The sequence below is a fragment of the Poecile atricapillus genome, chromosome Z, assembly GCF_030490865.1.
Source record: "Poecile atricapillus isolate bPoeAtr1 chromosome Z, bPoeAtr1.hap1, whole genome shotgun sequence".
Taxonomy (NCBI): domain Eukaryota; kingdom Metazoa; phylum Chordata; class Aves; order Passeriformes; family Paridae; genus Poecile; species Poecile atricapillus.
Window position 1 is genome coordinate 86,827,649 of NC_081289.1, and position 16,738 is coordinate 86,844,386.

Genomic DNA, 16,738 nt, shown 5'->3' on the forward strand with positions numbered 1-16,738 from the left:
ATTTGTAACAGCACACTACAGCTGTTATGCCAGAGGTGGAACCCCCAGAAGGATTCTCACACCTATGGAAGGAAGTAATGCAATTCTGTTTCAGACTGGGTGATCAACTTTCAGCTGAACATTTCCAAACTCTTCCTGGAAAAACATAACTGGACTTAATACAGTGCATTTTTGTATTTCTTGTGGAAATAACTAGATCTATAATCCTCAGCCAATTTCTCATTTTTAGTCTTTTTTCATTGTAAGAGTGTAGTGAAGCTTGCTAAATTAATGTATTCTCCTAGGTGCTATCACTGGCTTGTCTTTTGAAGGAAGGAGACTGGCCTAGGGGGAGGGACAGCATTTCTGTCCATTATACTTTTTTACTAAAGGTTCACATATATTGCTGCTACCCTCAAAAGTTCAGAAATCACCATGTCATTTCTGGATTGGTTAAAAAAAAAAAAAAAGTAAAAAAACTGCCCTGCTTTCCAGCAGCCTTTTTCATCTTTCCCAAGATCCAGGAATGAGGGATCCTGGCAGGCCAGTAATGTCAAATCACATAGCCACACCCAGGGGAAAAAAAAAAAAAATATATATATATATATATATATATTAATAAGTCACACTCCTCATTTAATATAACCTCAAGCTCCAAAGTCGCTCTGGACCATACTGGATACCCTCTGGGAAGTACACAACATAAACCACTTCAGAGCCACCATTGATGTCACCAGCCAGCAAATCATTGCCCCACAGTAAGCTGCCTGTCCAGCCTGCTTCAAATGTTGCACATCAGAGCTGCAGCCAAATGATGTGCAGAACTTGTCAGTTCACACACAACAACTTTACAGTTATTAATAAACATTTTCTTGCAACTACTGGAACAGCTTCAGTAGCAAAATAAGTACTTTGTACTTTGGCCAAAATAAATTTATACTGTTATCAGCTTACCATGACCTCTTACTGCAACATTATGAAAAGGTTATTAAACAAGTTACTAGACCCTTTAACTCCAATCTGTCAGAGAAGGAGTCCTCACAGGACAATACTTTAGCCTGACATAACTACTCTACATGTCATTCTTGGTGGCAAATCCCTTATGTCCCAGCAAATATCTAGGTAAATGAATCCAAACTATTTTTTAAGTAAACATAAAAAGTAAACATAAAGTTTTAAAGAAAACATAAAACCCACACTTTCTATTAGTATGACAGTGAAATCCCCCACCTACAACAGAACTACCAAAATCCCTGCATCCTGTCTTTTCACTAACAAGTGATGTCTGTCATGTAAAACACCAACTCTCTCCCTCTTTCCTACTAGTCCTTTGTTTCCAAAATTTATAAATTCCTTTTTTCTACGTTGTCCTCTAAAGATTGATGTCATATATCTTTCCTTCTGACTGACTAGCTCTGTTGGCATCATCCTCACTTTCTCTAGGACAGTCCACTGAAACTCAGGAATTTTTCTCAAATTGTATTTAAATTTGCATTCGCTGTTTCCAGCTTTGGCCCTGAAGAATGGCTTTTCTGACCAGAAACTTATCTGTTTTTCAAATTGTATCCCCTGATCAAAGGGAGGATAATTTTTACACCTCTACTTACAATCTTGGCTTAATAAGCAGGCTAACAGTGTGACAAAGGAAAGTCAAATGTTTTGCTTGTTGCAATGGCACCCATTCTTCTGAAGGGAATTAGTCCAAAATACCATGAGTTGAAACTGTTTTCACATAGCCTGCATAGTAGAACACTGCTGTCACTGGAAAGTGTTTACAATGGCTTAATGTCATGGACACATCCTTGCTACAGGAGAAACTTCCTGTTCAGCCTTTGCCTATGGAGCATTGTACTGGTGATGTTTGCTTTTAGTTTCTGTTATGAAATTCATTGCTGTGTTGAGGATCTTCCCTGGGGTGGGAGTAATAGGAGGCTGCCTTTGCTTGGAAAAATGTCCTTTCTGTTTCCTTCTGTGCTGCAAATGGCTCTTCCTACTGGATGCATTCATAAGAAACTTAGAAAAGGTTTGTCTGGGATGATGCATATATATACATTAGTACACTCATTAATGGCGTGATCTGTTTCCCGCGATGGGGAACAGTGGCATTGACACTGTATCTACACAAAATATTCTGGTCCAACTCCTCTAAAAATGTTGGGGTTTCCATTAAACTGCATGCTTTTCATATGCTTAAATCATAAATAAAACATTCAGATTTCCTATCCTTATTTACACTACTATTTTATATTTACAGAGTTGTGTATATAAATAAACATTTGATTTCAGTTATTCAGCATTATTCAGCATTTACAACAGGGTTTGCCTCTACAACAGCACTATACCTTTAAATCATATTTTTGCCTTGCAGAATTCCCATTTTAATTCGAAAAACAGTCTGCTGCTATGGTATTGCAATGGGAAGTGATAAAGAATGGAATTTTGCATGGGAAATGTACAACCATACTGACTCTGTTGAAGAAGATGAAGACATGCTGCTCTATGCCATGAGCTGTGCCAAAGAGTCATGGTTACTTTACAGGTGACCTTGATCAAAGTAGACCTTTATGTATGTAGAAGTAAATAATTAGAACAAAAATACTAATACAAAGCTGGGAGAAGTTTGCCTGCCACAAAAGCATGCATCTTGTCAACAACTGGTAAACTTTTAAAGAGTTTTGTTAGGGAACAAGTATGAAAATGGGACAAACACAAATAAACAATCCTTCCGCAAATACAACATGTGGGTTATCAGGTCTTAAGTCCTGACTTCACATGGGCCAACCAAAAAGTTAAGACATATATCGAAGAGTCTTGTCTAAATGTGTCCAGAACATAGTTTGGAACACTGTGCTTAGTTTCTTTTACTAGCATTTGTATCTTTTTCAGTAAAAAGATGTTGAATTCTCTAATCAGTCATGTTTGTATTACCTAGAGCATTTGCTAAGGGATGGAATTTTGGCAGTGATGGGCTGAAGAATTATCACCTAAACATTCACATAAGCTCCATGGGTCTAAAGGTGTGGAAGCAGCATTTTAGTCCTTCCAGATACTTGCTCTAGTGTGGTGGTCATTGGGAAGACAAAAAAATATGGCTGAGAATGAGACAAGAAATGTTGCAAAGAGATGCCCAACCAGTTATACTAATTTCCCCCTTAACCTATGATCCTTTATTATCTTTTTCTTGGAACAAGATAGCACCATTCCCTGATAAATCAGGGAATTGTGATGAGCTTCTTCCTCCATGTACTTTAGTAGCTGATAAGCCAGTCTGTTTTTTGAAATGCCACACAGGGAGTGTTTTGGGATGAAGAATGGTAAGATTAGCTTTTCCTGGCCCTCACAGTTCTTTGTCCATTATGTTAAGCGTAGTGGTGGCGTGCAAAGGGGAGAAACACAACTCTACTTCTCTACCCATAAAGCAGCTGCCTGCAAGACACTATGAGAAAATAACTCTAAAAGGGTTCATTTGGAAGTAGGAGCATGTAAGGTAAAACATCGAGGCAACAAAGAGAATAACTACTTTTCAAGATGTTCAGACACTCACTGTCACTGACATAATTTGAAGACACTTCTTGAAATACTTCTGAAATCCTGCCTTAATCCTCATGAAAATCTTATTGAGTCTTGTTATAGGGGACCCTACAAACAGGTAGTTTTTGTGTAGAAGTGTCTCTCTACTGGCATACTCTGTAGGCTCCATCTGAGTCGCAGTGAAGTGAATTGCCTGAAAGTGGGGAGCAGTCTGCCCTTCCACAAGCTTGTCTGGTAGGAGCAGTTGTCTTGCTGGCACAGAGGATAAGAAATACATCTCTGTCTATTTGATATTCTATTACCTCACTTTATTAACAGGTGAAGGGTCAGTGTGCAAGAACTAATGTTGAGCTAAAACCCAAGTTTATGTTAAAACCCAAGCTGAATACACAGCTCAGAGTGACACCACCTTTCGTATAACCTTCTGCATGCTGATATTTGTTGAGATAGGAATTTTTGTGAACTGGATTGTATTTCCGGATTGCAATACTGTACATTTCCATTCTAAAATAGCAAGTGACAGGTTCACTTCTTTCCTGCTTTTCTAACAGATACTTGCAATATGGACTTAGTGACACATTATTTTCTTCCAATTGTACTTCAGTCATCATCTCACATGTAGTGACTAAAGATATTGGGTATCGTATAGCCTGGGAATTTGTTACGGAAAATTGGCCACTTTTAAGTCAAGGGTAAGCAATGAGTTTTGGCTTCCTTTTCTATCTTTATGTTTGAGCTGTAAAATTCAAGGGTAGATTTTCCTTCAAGAGATGGTTATTTGTAATGATTGATTCAATTAAGTATGCAGAACAGAGTTTTCAGAGGATTCAACTCTGATCAGGGTTAATGCCAAAGAATAGCTTATCAAACACAGAATGCTTTAAAAATTTGTCTGTTCATGACTGGTTCTGTGCTTTTAAGTAGTCCTGGGAATTCTGACTGTAGAAGTGGCTTTGTCCACTAGGATTTTACAAGTGGGTGTAAATGCTGAAGTAAGATCCTCACCTTTTTTTCCAAATAGAGTATGAAGAGATGGGGTATTAGAGCATGCAGACATGCAAGAGCTGCTAAGACCAGTGTTATTCCCTGACTTAAATCTTAACCCATCACCAGCCTCCCTGCACTGCTATAGGTGATTCTGAGGTGATTTTGAGCAAAGCAAGTATTTTGATGTCTGTTTGAAGGCTCCCCCTCTCCTTTGCAATTGTGAAAAATAGGCAGGACTGTGACAGAGTATATTCCAGCAGCTCTTGATGGCTGAGGAGGCCATTGTGATCCATTAGTGGCAGCAAAACCAAAATCAATAGTTCAGCATTCAAATGTGCAAATAGTTGTGAATGCTAGAAAAGGCAAGTTGTAGCAGATTTGTGTCATATCAACTTGTTCCCTTACAGAACTTTTCTGTGTTCTAAATTGATGTGAAATTTGCTGGGAAATTTCCCCTTAATTTTCAAACTAAAAGAAGAGCGCAAATTATTATTTATATGCCACCCTCAAGATAGCAACAGGAACACCATCTTGTGAGACACATTATTGGTTAGCCTTTTTAGCTCAGTTTGGCTGTATGGGCTGAGAGATTATCTGTTTCATGCAAAGAATTCACATTACCAAAGTACAAATACCAGATCTTACTGGGAAGTGAAAACGAAGTGTAATTATTGTATTTTGTGCAGCTCAAACATCTAAATTGAATATTAATGATAGTTCTTTTAAAGAGGGAAAACAGTCCATAGTTGCAAATTTCAGCTTAGTTGGTATTTGCAGCATAGTAAATAATCACTAAATAGTGTATTTTCAAATGAGATGGAATTCAATATATTTGCTACTGTGCTATTTGAATTTTACAGATATGGGCATGAATTATTGCATGATGTACTCAAAGTCATGGGAAGATTTGTCAGAACTGATGTACAGATCCAAGAGGTAAACCATTTAGTCTCAACTTCATTGCTATTTTGTAAATAGAACCTTTTATTCTTTAAATTGTTGAACATAATGTTGATTTCTTCCAAACCTTCATGTTCGGAGCAGAGTCCACACATATTCAATCAAAACTGTCTCATTTTCCTCTATAAAGTCTGTCTGTAGACAGACAATAACCTCTGCCATGATATCGACTGAAAATGTACCACCATTTGGTCTGCTGGCCTGTTAAGTTGTCATGCTGACATCTGTTTAATTTCTCATGTTGTTCAATCACTGCTTCCCCCAAATATTTATTTACTATTCTTCTTTCCTCTCTTGTCTTTTGCCTATTAGACTCATTAGAAAGATTTCTTGTTCTGTGATTGTAGCACAAGAGGATTCTTCTACCCAACTAGTCCTAGACAGTGTGGTACCACCAGTACCAGTGGAACTGACTGCATTTGAAAGGATTTTTAGAGGAAGAGCAAAAGGGCACACTCTTGATATGTAAGGAGCTTTCCCATGTTACTGTAAACCAGTAACCTTGCCCCACCCCCTCTTTAGTCTCTGTCATCAGCCCCTTTTCTGAGCATTTCTGTCTAAAGCATCTGTCAGGCACACAGCTGCTTGCTGCAAGTGAACTTTATGTGTACTAAGCTCATGTGTTTATTTCTTCAGCTGCAGGTTTTTTATAATGCTACTTTGGAAGAAGATGAGAGAGAGACTATTACTATGCTGCTGGAATCTGCAAAACTTGAAAATATTGAAAGGAGAAAACTACTAATCAAAGTTGCCAACTGGTTAGAGAAAAATATAGATGATTGACTTGGAAAACCATTTCAAGTATATTATATGTGATTCACCATCATATTGGTATTCATTATATCCTGTAATTAAAGGAAAAGCACATTTTTATGAGTCCTGTGGTTGTCTTTCCAATGGAAAGTCTGGATAAAATAATTCACAAGGAAATCAAGGATTTAGGAAAAGAAGTTATCAACATATTTGCATCTTATATCTAAAATAATTTCCTGTTGAATGAGGTCTTAGGGATGCATTCCTAATAATAATCTAACATGTAGATACAGTCCTGAATCGTTTGGGAGTGTTCTTCTGAATATCCAAATGAAAGGTGTGCTGCATGTTTGTGGCAAAAAAACATGAGGAAGCTGAAAAAGTTTATATTCTGTTTTGTTTCATTTGTACAGTGATCTATAACCTGTGTCCACTTCTATTATTTTAAGTTGCAAAGAGGACAATAATTTAGAACAGTTCTGTGAAACATATACTTCAGAATGACTTCAGACTTGTAGGGATGAAAGGACTAAAGAATCCTCAAATGGTAATTTTAATTAAGAAATTAATGCCTTGTCATTCAAACTTGTTTTTTTCTCAGCAGATCTGTACTTAATATGTCTGCATTTGTGTTTGATTAGGAACTGCTTTTGAAGAGACCCTGCTAGTCATCTCCATTTAGCATGCTTCAGCCCCCTGGGATGGTCTTGGAGTGTGTGAAGTGGATTATTTTTGGATAAAATGTATCTAGGAGATGATGAGCTCCTGGTGTGTGACGTTTGATGGTCATTTTGTCCATGGCACTGGTGGGCAACTAGTCTAAACTAGCCATTCTGGAACATCACAGCTCTAATTGCACTGAGGCACTTGCTGATCATGGAACCACTGAATATGCTGAGTTAGAATGGACCCATCAGAATCATAGAGTCCAGCTCCCTTGCTGTACATACAAGGTGAATCTCCTTGCTTATACTGTCACCTCATTTTGGAGGTGACAGGAAGAACTCAGTCCATTAGTATTAGCAAACCATATTAGCTTGTGCTTAAAAAAAAAGCATAGGATCCTCAGCCCATGCAAATAATCTACCTGTAGGGTAACAGTATTGTGACAAAATTACAGTACTGGTGATCAGTTAACATGCTATGGATCAGGAAACACTGTTATGTGGGAATGCAGGAGACAAAATAAGTTAGAACACTGCTCTATGGAAAGACAAGAATAAACTCCAGGCGTGTTAATACAAAGGATTTTTCACTGGCGTCCTCTAAATATATTTAAGAAAAACACTGTCATGATGACTGCACTGAATGTCCTCTGCTCTCCATGGCTAAAAAGAAAAAATCAAACTATTTTTAGACTACTTGAGAAGCCCTTTACTGTATGGGAATTACCAGCTGGTGACACAAGTTTGTGTTGGAAACTATTACCTCTTAGCATTTGATCTAGTTAAGGATAGTACCAAAGAAAATTGTATGCATTCTTGCAAGTCTTCTTCAACTTGACCGCAAAAGCAGAGGAAATTGTCAAGGCTGTGGTAAATTACAGGGGTTTTATCATAGAACCTATAGGTTGGTTTGGAAATGACCGTAAAGATGATGTTCCAATCCCCCTGCCATGGCATGGGACACCTTTCACTGGACTGGGTTGCTCAAAGCACTGTTCAGCCTGGACTTGAACACCTGCAGGGATGGGAAGTCCACAGCCTTCCTGGGGAACCTGTGCCAATACTGAAGCTGTTTTGCTTTGTCATTTTCTGCGATTTCCACTAGTTAATCACTGGCACTGTATGCCTTATCATGTGGGTTAAGCAAAACTCAAGAAACATCTCATAACTTCACCCTATGCCCAGTAGGTTTAAACCATTTCTCTCTGACCGTGAGCAATTGCCTTTCTAACCAGTCTTCCATGCTTTTGTCGCTTTTTTCTTCATCCTACTGAACAAAACTTTATTTGAACTACCAATATGTTAAAATCCCTAGAAGAATTTAAAGTAAGATATTTTCAAATAATGGCTCCTGACTAATATCTGCCTTCCGAACTTCAGTGTAGTTTTCATGGCAGAGGCGGAATGGTGAAGGTGATTGCTAGGCTGAATTGCTGGATTGAGTAGCTGCCTGAGTAGGAGCTGATCTGAATCACTTCCAGAATCCACACATTTGCATTTGGTGGCATGCATCAGCGGCAGCTCTTGCTGCTGTTGGGTACAAGCCGAGCACAGAGGTTTGGAGAGTGGCAACTTGGAATTACAGCAAGGGAAGAAGAGGTGCATGGGAGGAATCCGGGGAAAGCTGGGAAAGCTGCTTTATTACAGAAAGAATTGGGGTGAAAGAAAGTTCATTGGAAATGAATATGAGGACTTCAGGAAATGAGCTTTAATAGTACTTATGTGGATTGTGTAGGTGTTATGGGACATGTAATTGTGAAGGTGTGCACGAATGGGGAAACATCCAGTAAAAATAGCTGTGTCATTGATTGATAGGATGTATTCAGTAGGCCCTGAGTTGGTAAAAAAATAAATATGATGTGAAAAGACCAGATTTTCGCTTTAAGTCTTGCTCTCTGACTTGAGAGTGTGGAAGTCAAAAAGTTACACCTATTCTGCCCATACTGTAAGTACGTGTGGCAGGGCAGCAGACCCATGAGCTGGCCAAGCCCAGTGGAGAGGGAGGCTTTAGAGCTGTTTAAATCAAGGTTCAGGAGCACCAGACAACTTCTCTGCACCTCCTGGCACATGTGCCCCTTTTCCCTCCTGGCACCCCAAGAAACCCCTCAGACAAGTGAGGAAAGGGCAGCTGGTTGCGGGGCCTGGGTGGCCAAGGCACAAACCCCATGCCATCTGGCTGCACTGATGGTACATTGATAAGGTGGGTAGAATAGCCTGCTGCTTCTTTCAGAGCTCTTGGAAGTCCCAGAAGTGTGAGAATAGGGTAGTGAAAGGGGGTGTGGGCTAAAATGCCAAAGAATGAACTGGGGTGTGGCCTTGCCACATTCCTGCTGTGCAGTGACTCAAAAGATAAAAAGAGCTGTCATCTCTGCATCCACAGGCTCAGAGATGCAGGGGCTCCTCCAGAGCCAGGTGTGATGTATGGACCCAGCCACTTGGTCAAACTAATAGTATTTTGGTTCAGACTCCAAAGGAAGCAAAGGTCTAGACCATGACCAGGCTAAAACTTCTCTAGTTCCAACTTGTTCTCTGGTAGCTCATGCAGGAAAAGGGTGACATGGTGAGCATTAATGCTATAAACTTGGAAACTGGGACTGGAAATATGTGATTAACACAACAACAGCAGACATTTGTCAAGGAATAAAGGGGGTTGTGGGTACAAGGAGTCTCACCTTTACCTTTTCCATCACTTGTAATTGACTGTGAGACAGACAGCCTACATGAGCCTTCTCTGGACTTCTCTGTGCCTTGTCTGCCTGCTAATGGTAGTGGCATTGGGGTGATCTCCACTGGAACTAGGACAGCTCTCAGGGTTGCTTCTCAAGGTTGAAATACCCTTTACCAACTGCACTGGTACATGACCAACATAGTGCATAACCTTGTATCACAGGACATTAAGACTGCATTGGTAACTTTGAATCATTACTGCATCTTCTGTGCTGTAAATAACAGAATGAACCCATTGTATAACAACCGTTTGATAAGTTTCACAATATCTTACTTCAATAAAACCACAGTTGCTGCTATGGTTCTTCAAGTTGTGGAAATCTTCCTGTGTCAGAGGGACAGCGGCCTTTAGGGGTCACTATCTGTCATTTGTGATGGGATGAGACAAGGACCTGAGTGGGCAGAGGGGGAGACTGACCTCGGCTGGCTGTGGGATACCCATTGTGATGCAGGAAGAACATGAGGTGGGAAAGCGCATGTATTGTGATAAAGACAGGTGTGAGCCTGATATTTCTGAGTCTGAAAAAGTTTTCAGCCTGCCAGTGGTTGATTTTCTTCCAAAGGGAAGATTTCTCGGGAGAGTCTTTCTTTCAAGGACAATTTCTGTAAACAACTTATGTTTCTCAAAATAAATCTGTGAAGCTGTGCTGATTGTGTTTCTCTTGTTCCACCAATGAGACTAGAGAGGTGTTGTTCCCTTTTACCAATCACGTTAAGTCTGTATCGGAACACCTTATAAAAGGTACTAAAAAGTAGACAATAAGGCCTTCTGATCTTCTTCTGCCTTTGAACTGGAGTCAAGCATCTTTATTTTGTGTCCAACAGTAACAGACAGGGAGATCACTTACCCATAATCACCAGGGTCACATTGCAGTTAAGGAATGTCACTCTCCAATTTAGTGCACCCACTAGTCCCACTGAGACTCCAAACCACATGCTCCCTGCTCACTCCCTCCTTTCTCCTCCCTCTGCAGCTTGATGGAGAGGAGAGGAGGCACCAAAGGCAAAGATTGCAGGTTGAGATACGAACAATTGACTGCAAAGAGCAATGAGATATGAAAACAACAATAATAGGAACAATACCAATGACTGAGAGTACAAGCAAGAGGCAAAGATTCACACAGGAACAATACCTGACCTGTCTATCGACTGAGCCTGGAAGGGACCTCTTCCCTTCAGAAAAGACTCCCTTCTCTGTGGGAAATTAGAAAAGCCTTACAGAATAAGGCTTTTTCACCTTTGTTAAATCCTGTTCTCCTTTTGTTCTCCAAAAGCACTCTGGGAAGGGTTCAGCTGCGGGTCGGATGAGTGAGTGGGTTGAATGCCGCCTCTTGTGTGAAGCAGCGTTTGGCTGGGGAGACGCGTGGATGCCACCTGATCAGAGAGCTGGGTGGGTAAAGGGATGCGTGAACAGCAACACCGCAGCGGCAGGCAGCCAAGGAGTGCTTATTTCGTTAAATTTCGACTATAAAAACTATTGGTTAGTGACAATAAAAGATCTCCAGACCAAACAAGGAGGTCCGTGTCTTTGTTCCCCACTGCTACGCTTCCCCTGTTCCTGGTAATGATGTGGGCTGGGAGGGAGCAGGGGGCAGGCGGGGAGCTCCCGGTGAAAGCCCCGGGCACATCAGGGAGATGGGAATGTGCCGTGGAAACTCTGTGGAGACGAGGCACGGAGGCGATACGGTCACACCTCTGCGTCGGTCGGTTTGCCTGTGGGCGACGGAGCCTTCCCTGGACAAGGGGAGTTTGCTCTCCCCTTGTGCCTCCAACAAGCCTTGCACGTTCTCTTCTGGCCATCTCGACCACTATAATCGCCTCCCAGACGCTCATGCGCTTCCTCCCCTTCTGTTCCGCTCCTTCCACCCCACCCCGTCCTTCCCAGTGACTGCTGCCGGTTTGAAGGAAGAGGCAGAAAGACCTGATAAACCTGGTTGTTTGGAAAAAATTAGGGTAATGGGAGGAGGAGGAGGAAAAAGAGGGAGAAAATAATTATAAAATGGGAGGAACAGCACTGTGTCAAAATTTTAACAATGAAATCATAGAGATCCAAAGAATTGTTTGGAATAGGGCAAGAACATCAGATTGTTTACACTGAAAAATTTGCTTTTTTTCGTCTCCAGCTGCCCCATTTATATCAGTATAGGTGCTACTGAGCACACTGCAGGCAGAGTGTGTTGGGGTGCTCGAAGAGCAATCAGCCTGACCAGGAAGCTTAAGAGAAATGTAACACATCTGCTCCCCTGTACCTCCCTCCCCCCAGGTATTGTATTGTATCTACCCAGGTGCATTTACACCCCTGCTCATGGTGAGGAAGACTCGTCCCTATAGCAACTCCTAGGAGTTTCACCTCTGAAATCAATCTCTCTAAATGTCTCCTAAGATTTTAATCTCCCTAGGTTTATGTCCTTGTAGCCTGACACCCAGCCAGTAGAAGTTGTTATGATTGCAGGCTATGTGTTATCCCATATGCCACAATAAACAAACACAACTCATGCACAAGCAACTCAGAAAAAGTTCAGGTATATGAGTATAATGAGCAAAGTGGAAAGAGACATTAAGCATAAGATGGTTTAATTACAATTTTTATACTGATAGAGTTAATTTCTGTTTTCTTCAAGTAGAATATGGAGAAAGAAGAAACTTGGAAAAAATTAGGAGGCTAAACCAGGTTGTTCCTTTTTTGGTTTGAGCTTGTTGTTACATAAGTACCCGGGAGACTGATTTTTTTTTTCCCTTGAGTGATTTCTGGTTTATTTTCACAACAAAACCCCCAAAAAGCCCTCTATGAAGCAAAATGAAGACATGTAGCAGCATTTGCATCACCTAGCTAATACCTGCTTCTTGAATGATGCATCAGCTTTTGGATTTAAAATCTTTGGAGGGAAAGAAAAACACGGTAAATAAAAAATCTACTTGCCTCTGGGTTATAAAACATCTGAGAAAATGGGTGGATACAGCTGATTAAGATAAAAAAACACGTTGGGCTATTTGTCTAAGCCACAAAAGGATAATTTGTTAGACTTCACAGTTTCAGATGCTTACTAGGATTTAGCTGTGTTCTAGAGAAGAAAAATGAAAGCCATCAGTGATTACAGCGTGCTGAAAACTGGCATCTGGAGGTATCAGGAGAAGGCTGAGTTGTCTGCACTAGTGCAACAAATAAACTTGAAAAGCAGCAGGCTGAAACATGAGGTTGCACTTCAGTAATTGGGGAATATATTTATTTTTGTCTTCTGTAAACAGTGAATAGAATTAATGGAATAGAATGGAATAGAAATATTTTGTCTAAAATGGTAAACTATTTCCTTACTACATCCATGTCCTAAAAATATATCACTTTTTAACATTTTTAAAATAAAAAATGCAGTAGTTCATTACAAGGTATTATTCTTTAATTACCTTTAAGAAGAAAACAAAAACCAAACAACTAAGAAATACATGCTGTGTTGTTCACAGAGGCAAATGAGTAATTAGAACTCTCATGCAGTTTATCCAAATTCTCTATTCACACTCTTTGTGCTAAGTACTATATAAAAGCCACAATTAATGAGACAGAGAGTGTGAGGTCCTTTAAGACAGTTACCTGCAGTGTCTTCACCCTGTTTCTCTGGGGATCACTATTTTAATTATTTGTCTTCTGTTTCAGTCTCGCTGGGACTGATGTCATACTTCCACTATCCAGGAGGTATTGTGCAGCACTAAATCCAGGCTGTGCCATTCCCTTCAACTCTTTGGTAAGACCCTCCTTGCTCTCTTGCTGTCTGCTCTGAACATATACCCTTCAGAACCACAGGTTTTCAGAAGGTAGGTAAGTACCTGGCACATCTCTTCTGCCTATTGCATGATAGAAGAAGAAGTTGCACATGATTTTATAATTAACTGTTTAAGTTCAGCTATAGGACCCCTCTTTTACAGATACAGCAGAAAGTGTCTGGGTTTGGGAGGGAGAACTCATGAGGATTTGTGTTATTTTACTTGTAGAAGGATTTATTTGCCCCTCCAGACCCCTGTTAAAGAATGGGCCATTGCGCTGCCACCATGTTTGTCACGGTTCTGGTAAACCAGCTAAGTTACAAGAGATGAGATCTATTTCTTCAACTGGTCTGTTCCCTACCTGGCTTCAAGATTATCCTCTGAACACATATGCACATTTGTGGCTGCGAGAGAAGGCACAGAATAGACTGCCAAGCGGTCTTTCCACAGCTTTTCAGCTCAGTCCATAGCTGATCTGAGAAGGATTAATTTATTCTCATTCTTAATTTGGCTGGCATCAGATGATAGAAATTCCAAGATGTGTACTTGAATGTGCCACAAAATTGTCTTCTGGTTCTTGAGCCCACAGATATCTCTGCAGAGCTAGGCTGTGAGGAATGTGGGACTATTGCAATAGGTCTGTCTAATCCGTGTGTGCATAGGGGGCTTAAAGCTACAGGGGCAGCATCTCATCTTGCCCTGGTGAAGGTAATGAACATGCTCATGTATCTCAGCCAGAATGTCTCCAATGGCACAAACAAATAAAACTTGAAAACAATGGGGATTCATTCTGGCAAACCCTGCAGACACTAGCTTTAGGCTGCTGAGATCAAACGGGCTGAAGTATCTGGAATACTGGTCACCACATTTCACACTAACTGAAACATTTAGCTGTGTCATCTGCAGGGATCATAAACAGAAGTATTAAATTCTTGAAAAAACAGATACAGGAAAATACTTATTTCATGAGAATCATAAACAAATGTAATTCCTTCCAAATCCCAACAACTTCTGAAACTATCCTCTGAGCAGAAACATCTGTGCCACAAATAAGACTCTTAATATAACACAACCTCTGATTTTCTTCCTCCCTTACTCTGCTTTTAGCCTGGTCAACTGTTTCAAGGCTCTGTGCTCAAATTGTCTGTTCTTAGCCATACACTGTAGCCACAATGGGATGTCCAGCTGTGAGTGATCACCTCCAGAAAAGTACTTGCTGTGTTAAAAAGTATGGGAAAGCCCAGGTTTTGGTGTAGGAAGAGAGAAATTTGTGGTAATCCTCAAAGTTGAATTTTTTATGGAAGAGGCCAGTGTTCAATACATTGCCCTGGATTATCACTATAGTCAAACTAAAAATAGTAAAAGAAAAAAAAAATCAGTTTCAGTACCAAGAATACTTTCCTTTGTATCATTAGGTTCTGCAGACTTCATAGTGGATGTCTGTGTCTCCCTCATTTCCATTTCTTCTCAGAACACACTGTGGAGGACAATCAGTCCTGCTCACTTTTCTAGTCACGTTCTGATAAATTTTTTTTGTTATCTCTTCTGGAGATTAAAATTCAACATTATATACTAAAGTATATGTATGTGGAGACAGAAATCTGCAACAACCTCTGTGTACTATATTTTTCTGAGGTGCACGGGCATTTGAAACACATCTGTGGAACAAGATGCTTGTTCTTTTGTGTTAGTATTTAAAATGAGGTCTCTTATTTTGTGAGTGTGGTTCTAGATAACTTTTAGGACTTAGTTGTCAAAGCAGTCAAATTTTTACACCACCACAGGACACACGGAAACTCTGCATGCTTACACTGATAGCTGCTGATGGCTTTTCTGCTCCTGAATCTGGTATACTGTGAAAAAACAGACATGGATGACGATCATGCATATTCATTAAATGCTTTAACAATGCCAGACGTATAGCTGGACTCAAGAGGAAATGTAGGAAGCAAATCCTTACAAGGACTCCAACTTGAGTGCAAATGAAGAGCAATACTCACATTCCTTATAGTGCTGCTCTTCAGTCTTTATTTGTTTGTGGACCCCTAACAAATTTCCAGTAGGAAAATAGGCTCCCCCAACCAGTAAATGTAATTGCCTGGTAATATAATTCCTTTTTTAACCCTAAAATGATATTCGAGACTCAGAGCCAAAACAGTTGCTGTCAAGCCTCCCATTGTGAACAGTGTCACACCTGTCATTCTTCAGGTTACTGAAGAGAACAGGAAACCCCCTCTGAAACAGGCTGAAAGCTGTTTCACCTCTCTAAAAGACATCCTCTTCAGGTAATACAAAGTCACTCCCTTCTGGTTCTTATTCTCACTTTGACTGTCACCCTGCAGGAAGTGGCTGCAAGAGAGGAAACCTAAGGCTTGGAGTCCTGCTTGTCTGGCTGGTCTTTCGGCAATGGTGAAATGAAGATCTTCTCTGGGACAGGGTTAGGGCAGGAGTCCTGAAGTACAGGGGTAAAATGATAGAGGCCACTGTGCTCCCTTTCAGAGGTGATGGGAGAGACTGGGCAGTGCCTGGGGGGAAGGGCTGGAGGAACTCCAGGAATCTTAAATTATTTCAGGTTGTGTTGGGGGTTAAAGTCTGAGGCACTGGTACTGTATATATTGTATTAAAAATTTTAACTAAGTATCTACACAAGGTAGCTAATACTCATCCTAAACTTATGTTGATGGCAGACAGGTAGGTGATAGATGGCGTTTGTAAGATACTCACAGAACCCACAGACCTCCCTGGGTACTTTGTGAGCAGAGTGAGTGATGCCCTTTTTTCTATTAAACCTAAAAGGTCCACATTTTATTTAATTTTAATTTTAATTTTAATTTTAATTTTAATTTTAATTTTAATTTTAATAATACTAATACTAATACTAATACTAATACTACTAATAATAATAATTCTTTCACAAAGGAGTGAGATTCAAAAGGCCAGCAGTTTACGTTAATTCCGTTGGCTGGAATCTCCGGGAAGAGCACCGTGGATCTGTAGGGAATGTAGGCGACACGGCTGGGGGAGCAGCGCCGCCTGCGGGCTGGCGCGGGGACTGCGTGCCCACCTCGGAGCCAGGCGTGGCTGCAGCGCTCCCGCGCTCTGCGTCACTTAAACACCAGAGCTTTTCCGACGTGTGCTTAGCGAATTAGGGAGTGGTTTCGGTGATGCAGCTTTTGTATATGCCCGTGATATTATTTTAATACAGTTTTAAAATCAAGCCTGTTACTGAGCCACGTTTTGTTCTGCATTTGCTGCTGACTAAGGATCTATAAAAGCCTTGTGTGGATTTCACCTACTTATCTTAAAACTTTAAATCACGAGTCTGCCTATATCGTTGTATATGTTTAACAAATATGAGCATTTTTCACAAGGGTGGTCAA

General features: G+C 40.5%; 1 protein-coding gene across 1 annotated transcript in view; it reads left to right on the forward strand.

Moving 5' to 3' along the window:
* The window catches only part of LVRN (laeverin), a 33,897-nt gene extending 27,657 nt beyond the window's left edge, over positions 1-6,240 (forward strand). Inside the window, exons 17-20 of the mRNA XM_058827636.1 lie at positions 2,348-2,518; positions 4,062-4,202; positions 5,358-5,433; positions 6,094-6,240. Coding sequence (XP_058683619.1) covers positions 2,348-2,518; positions 4,062-4,202; positions 5,358-5,433; positions 6,094-6,240 — 535 coding nt within the window. The remainder of the gene's footprint in view (positions 1-2,347; positions 2,519-4,061; positions 4,203-5,357; positions 5,434-6,093) is intronic.
* Positions 6,241-16,738: the final 10,498 nt, after the last annotated feature.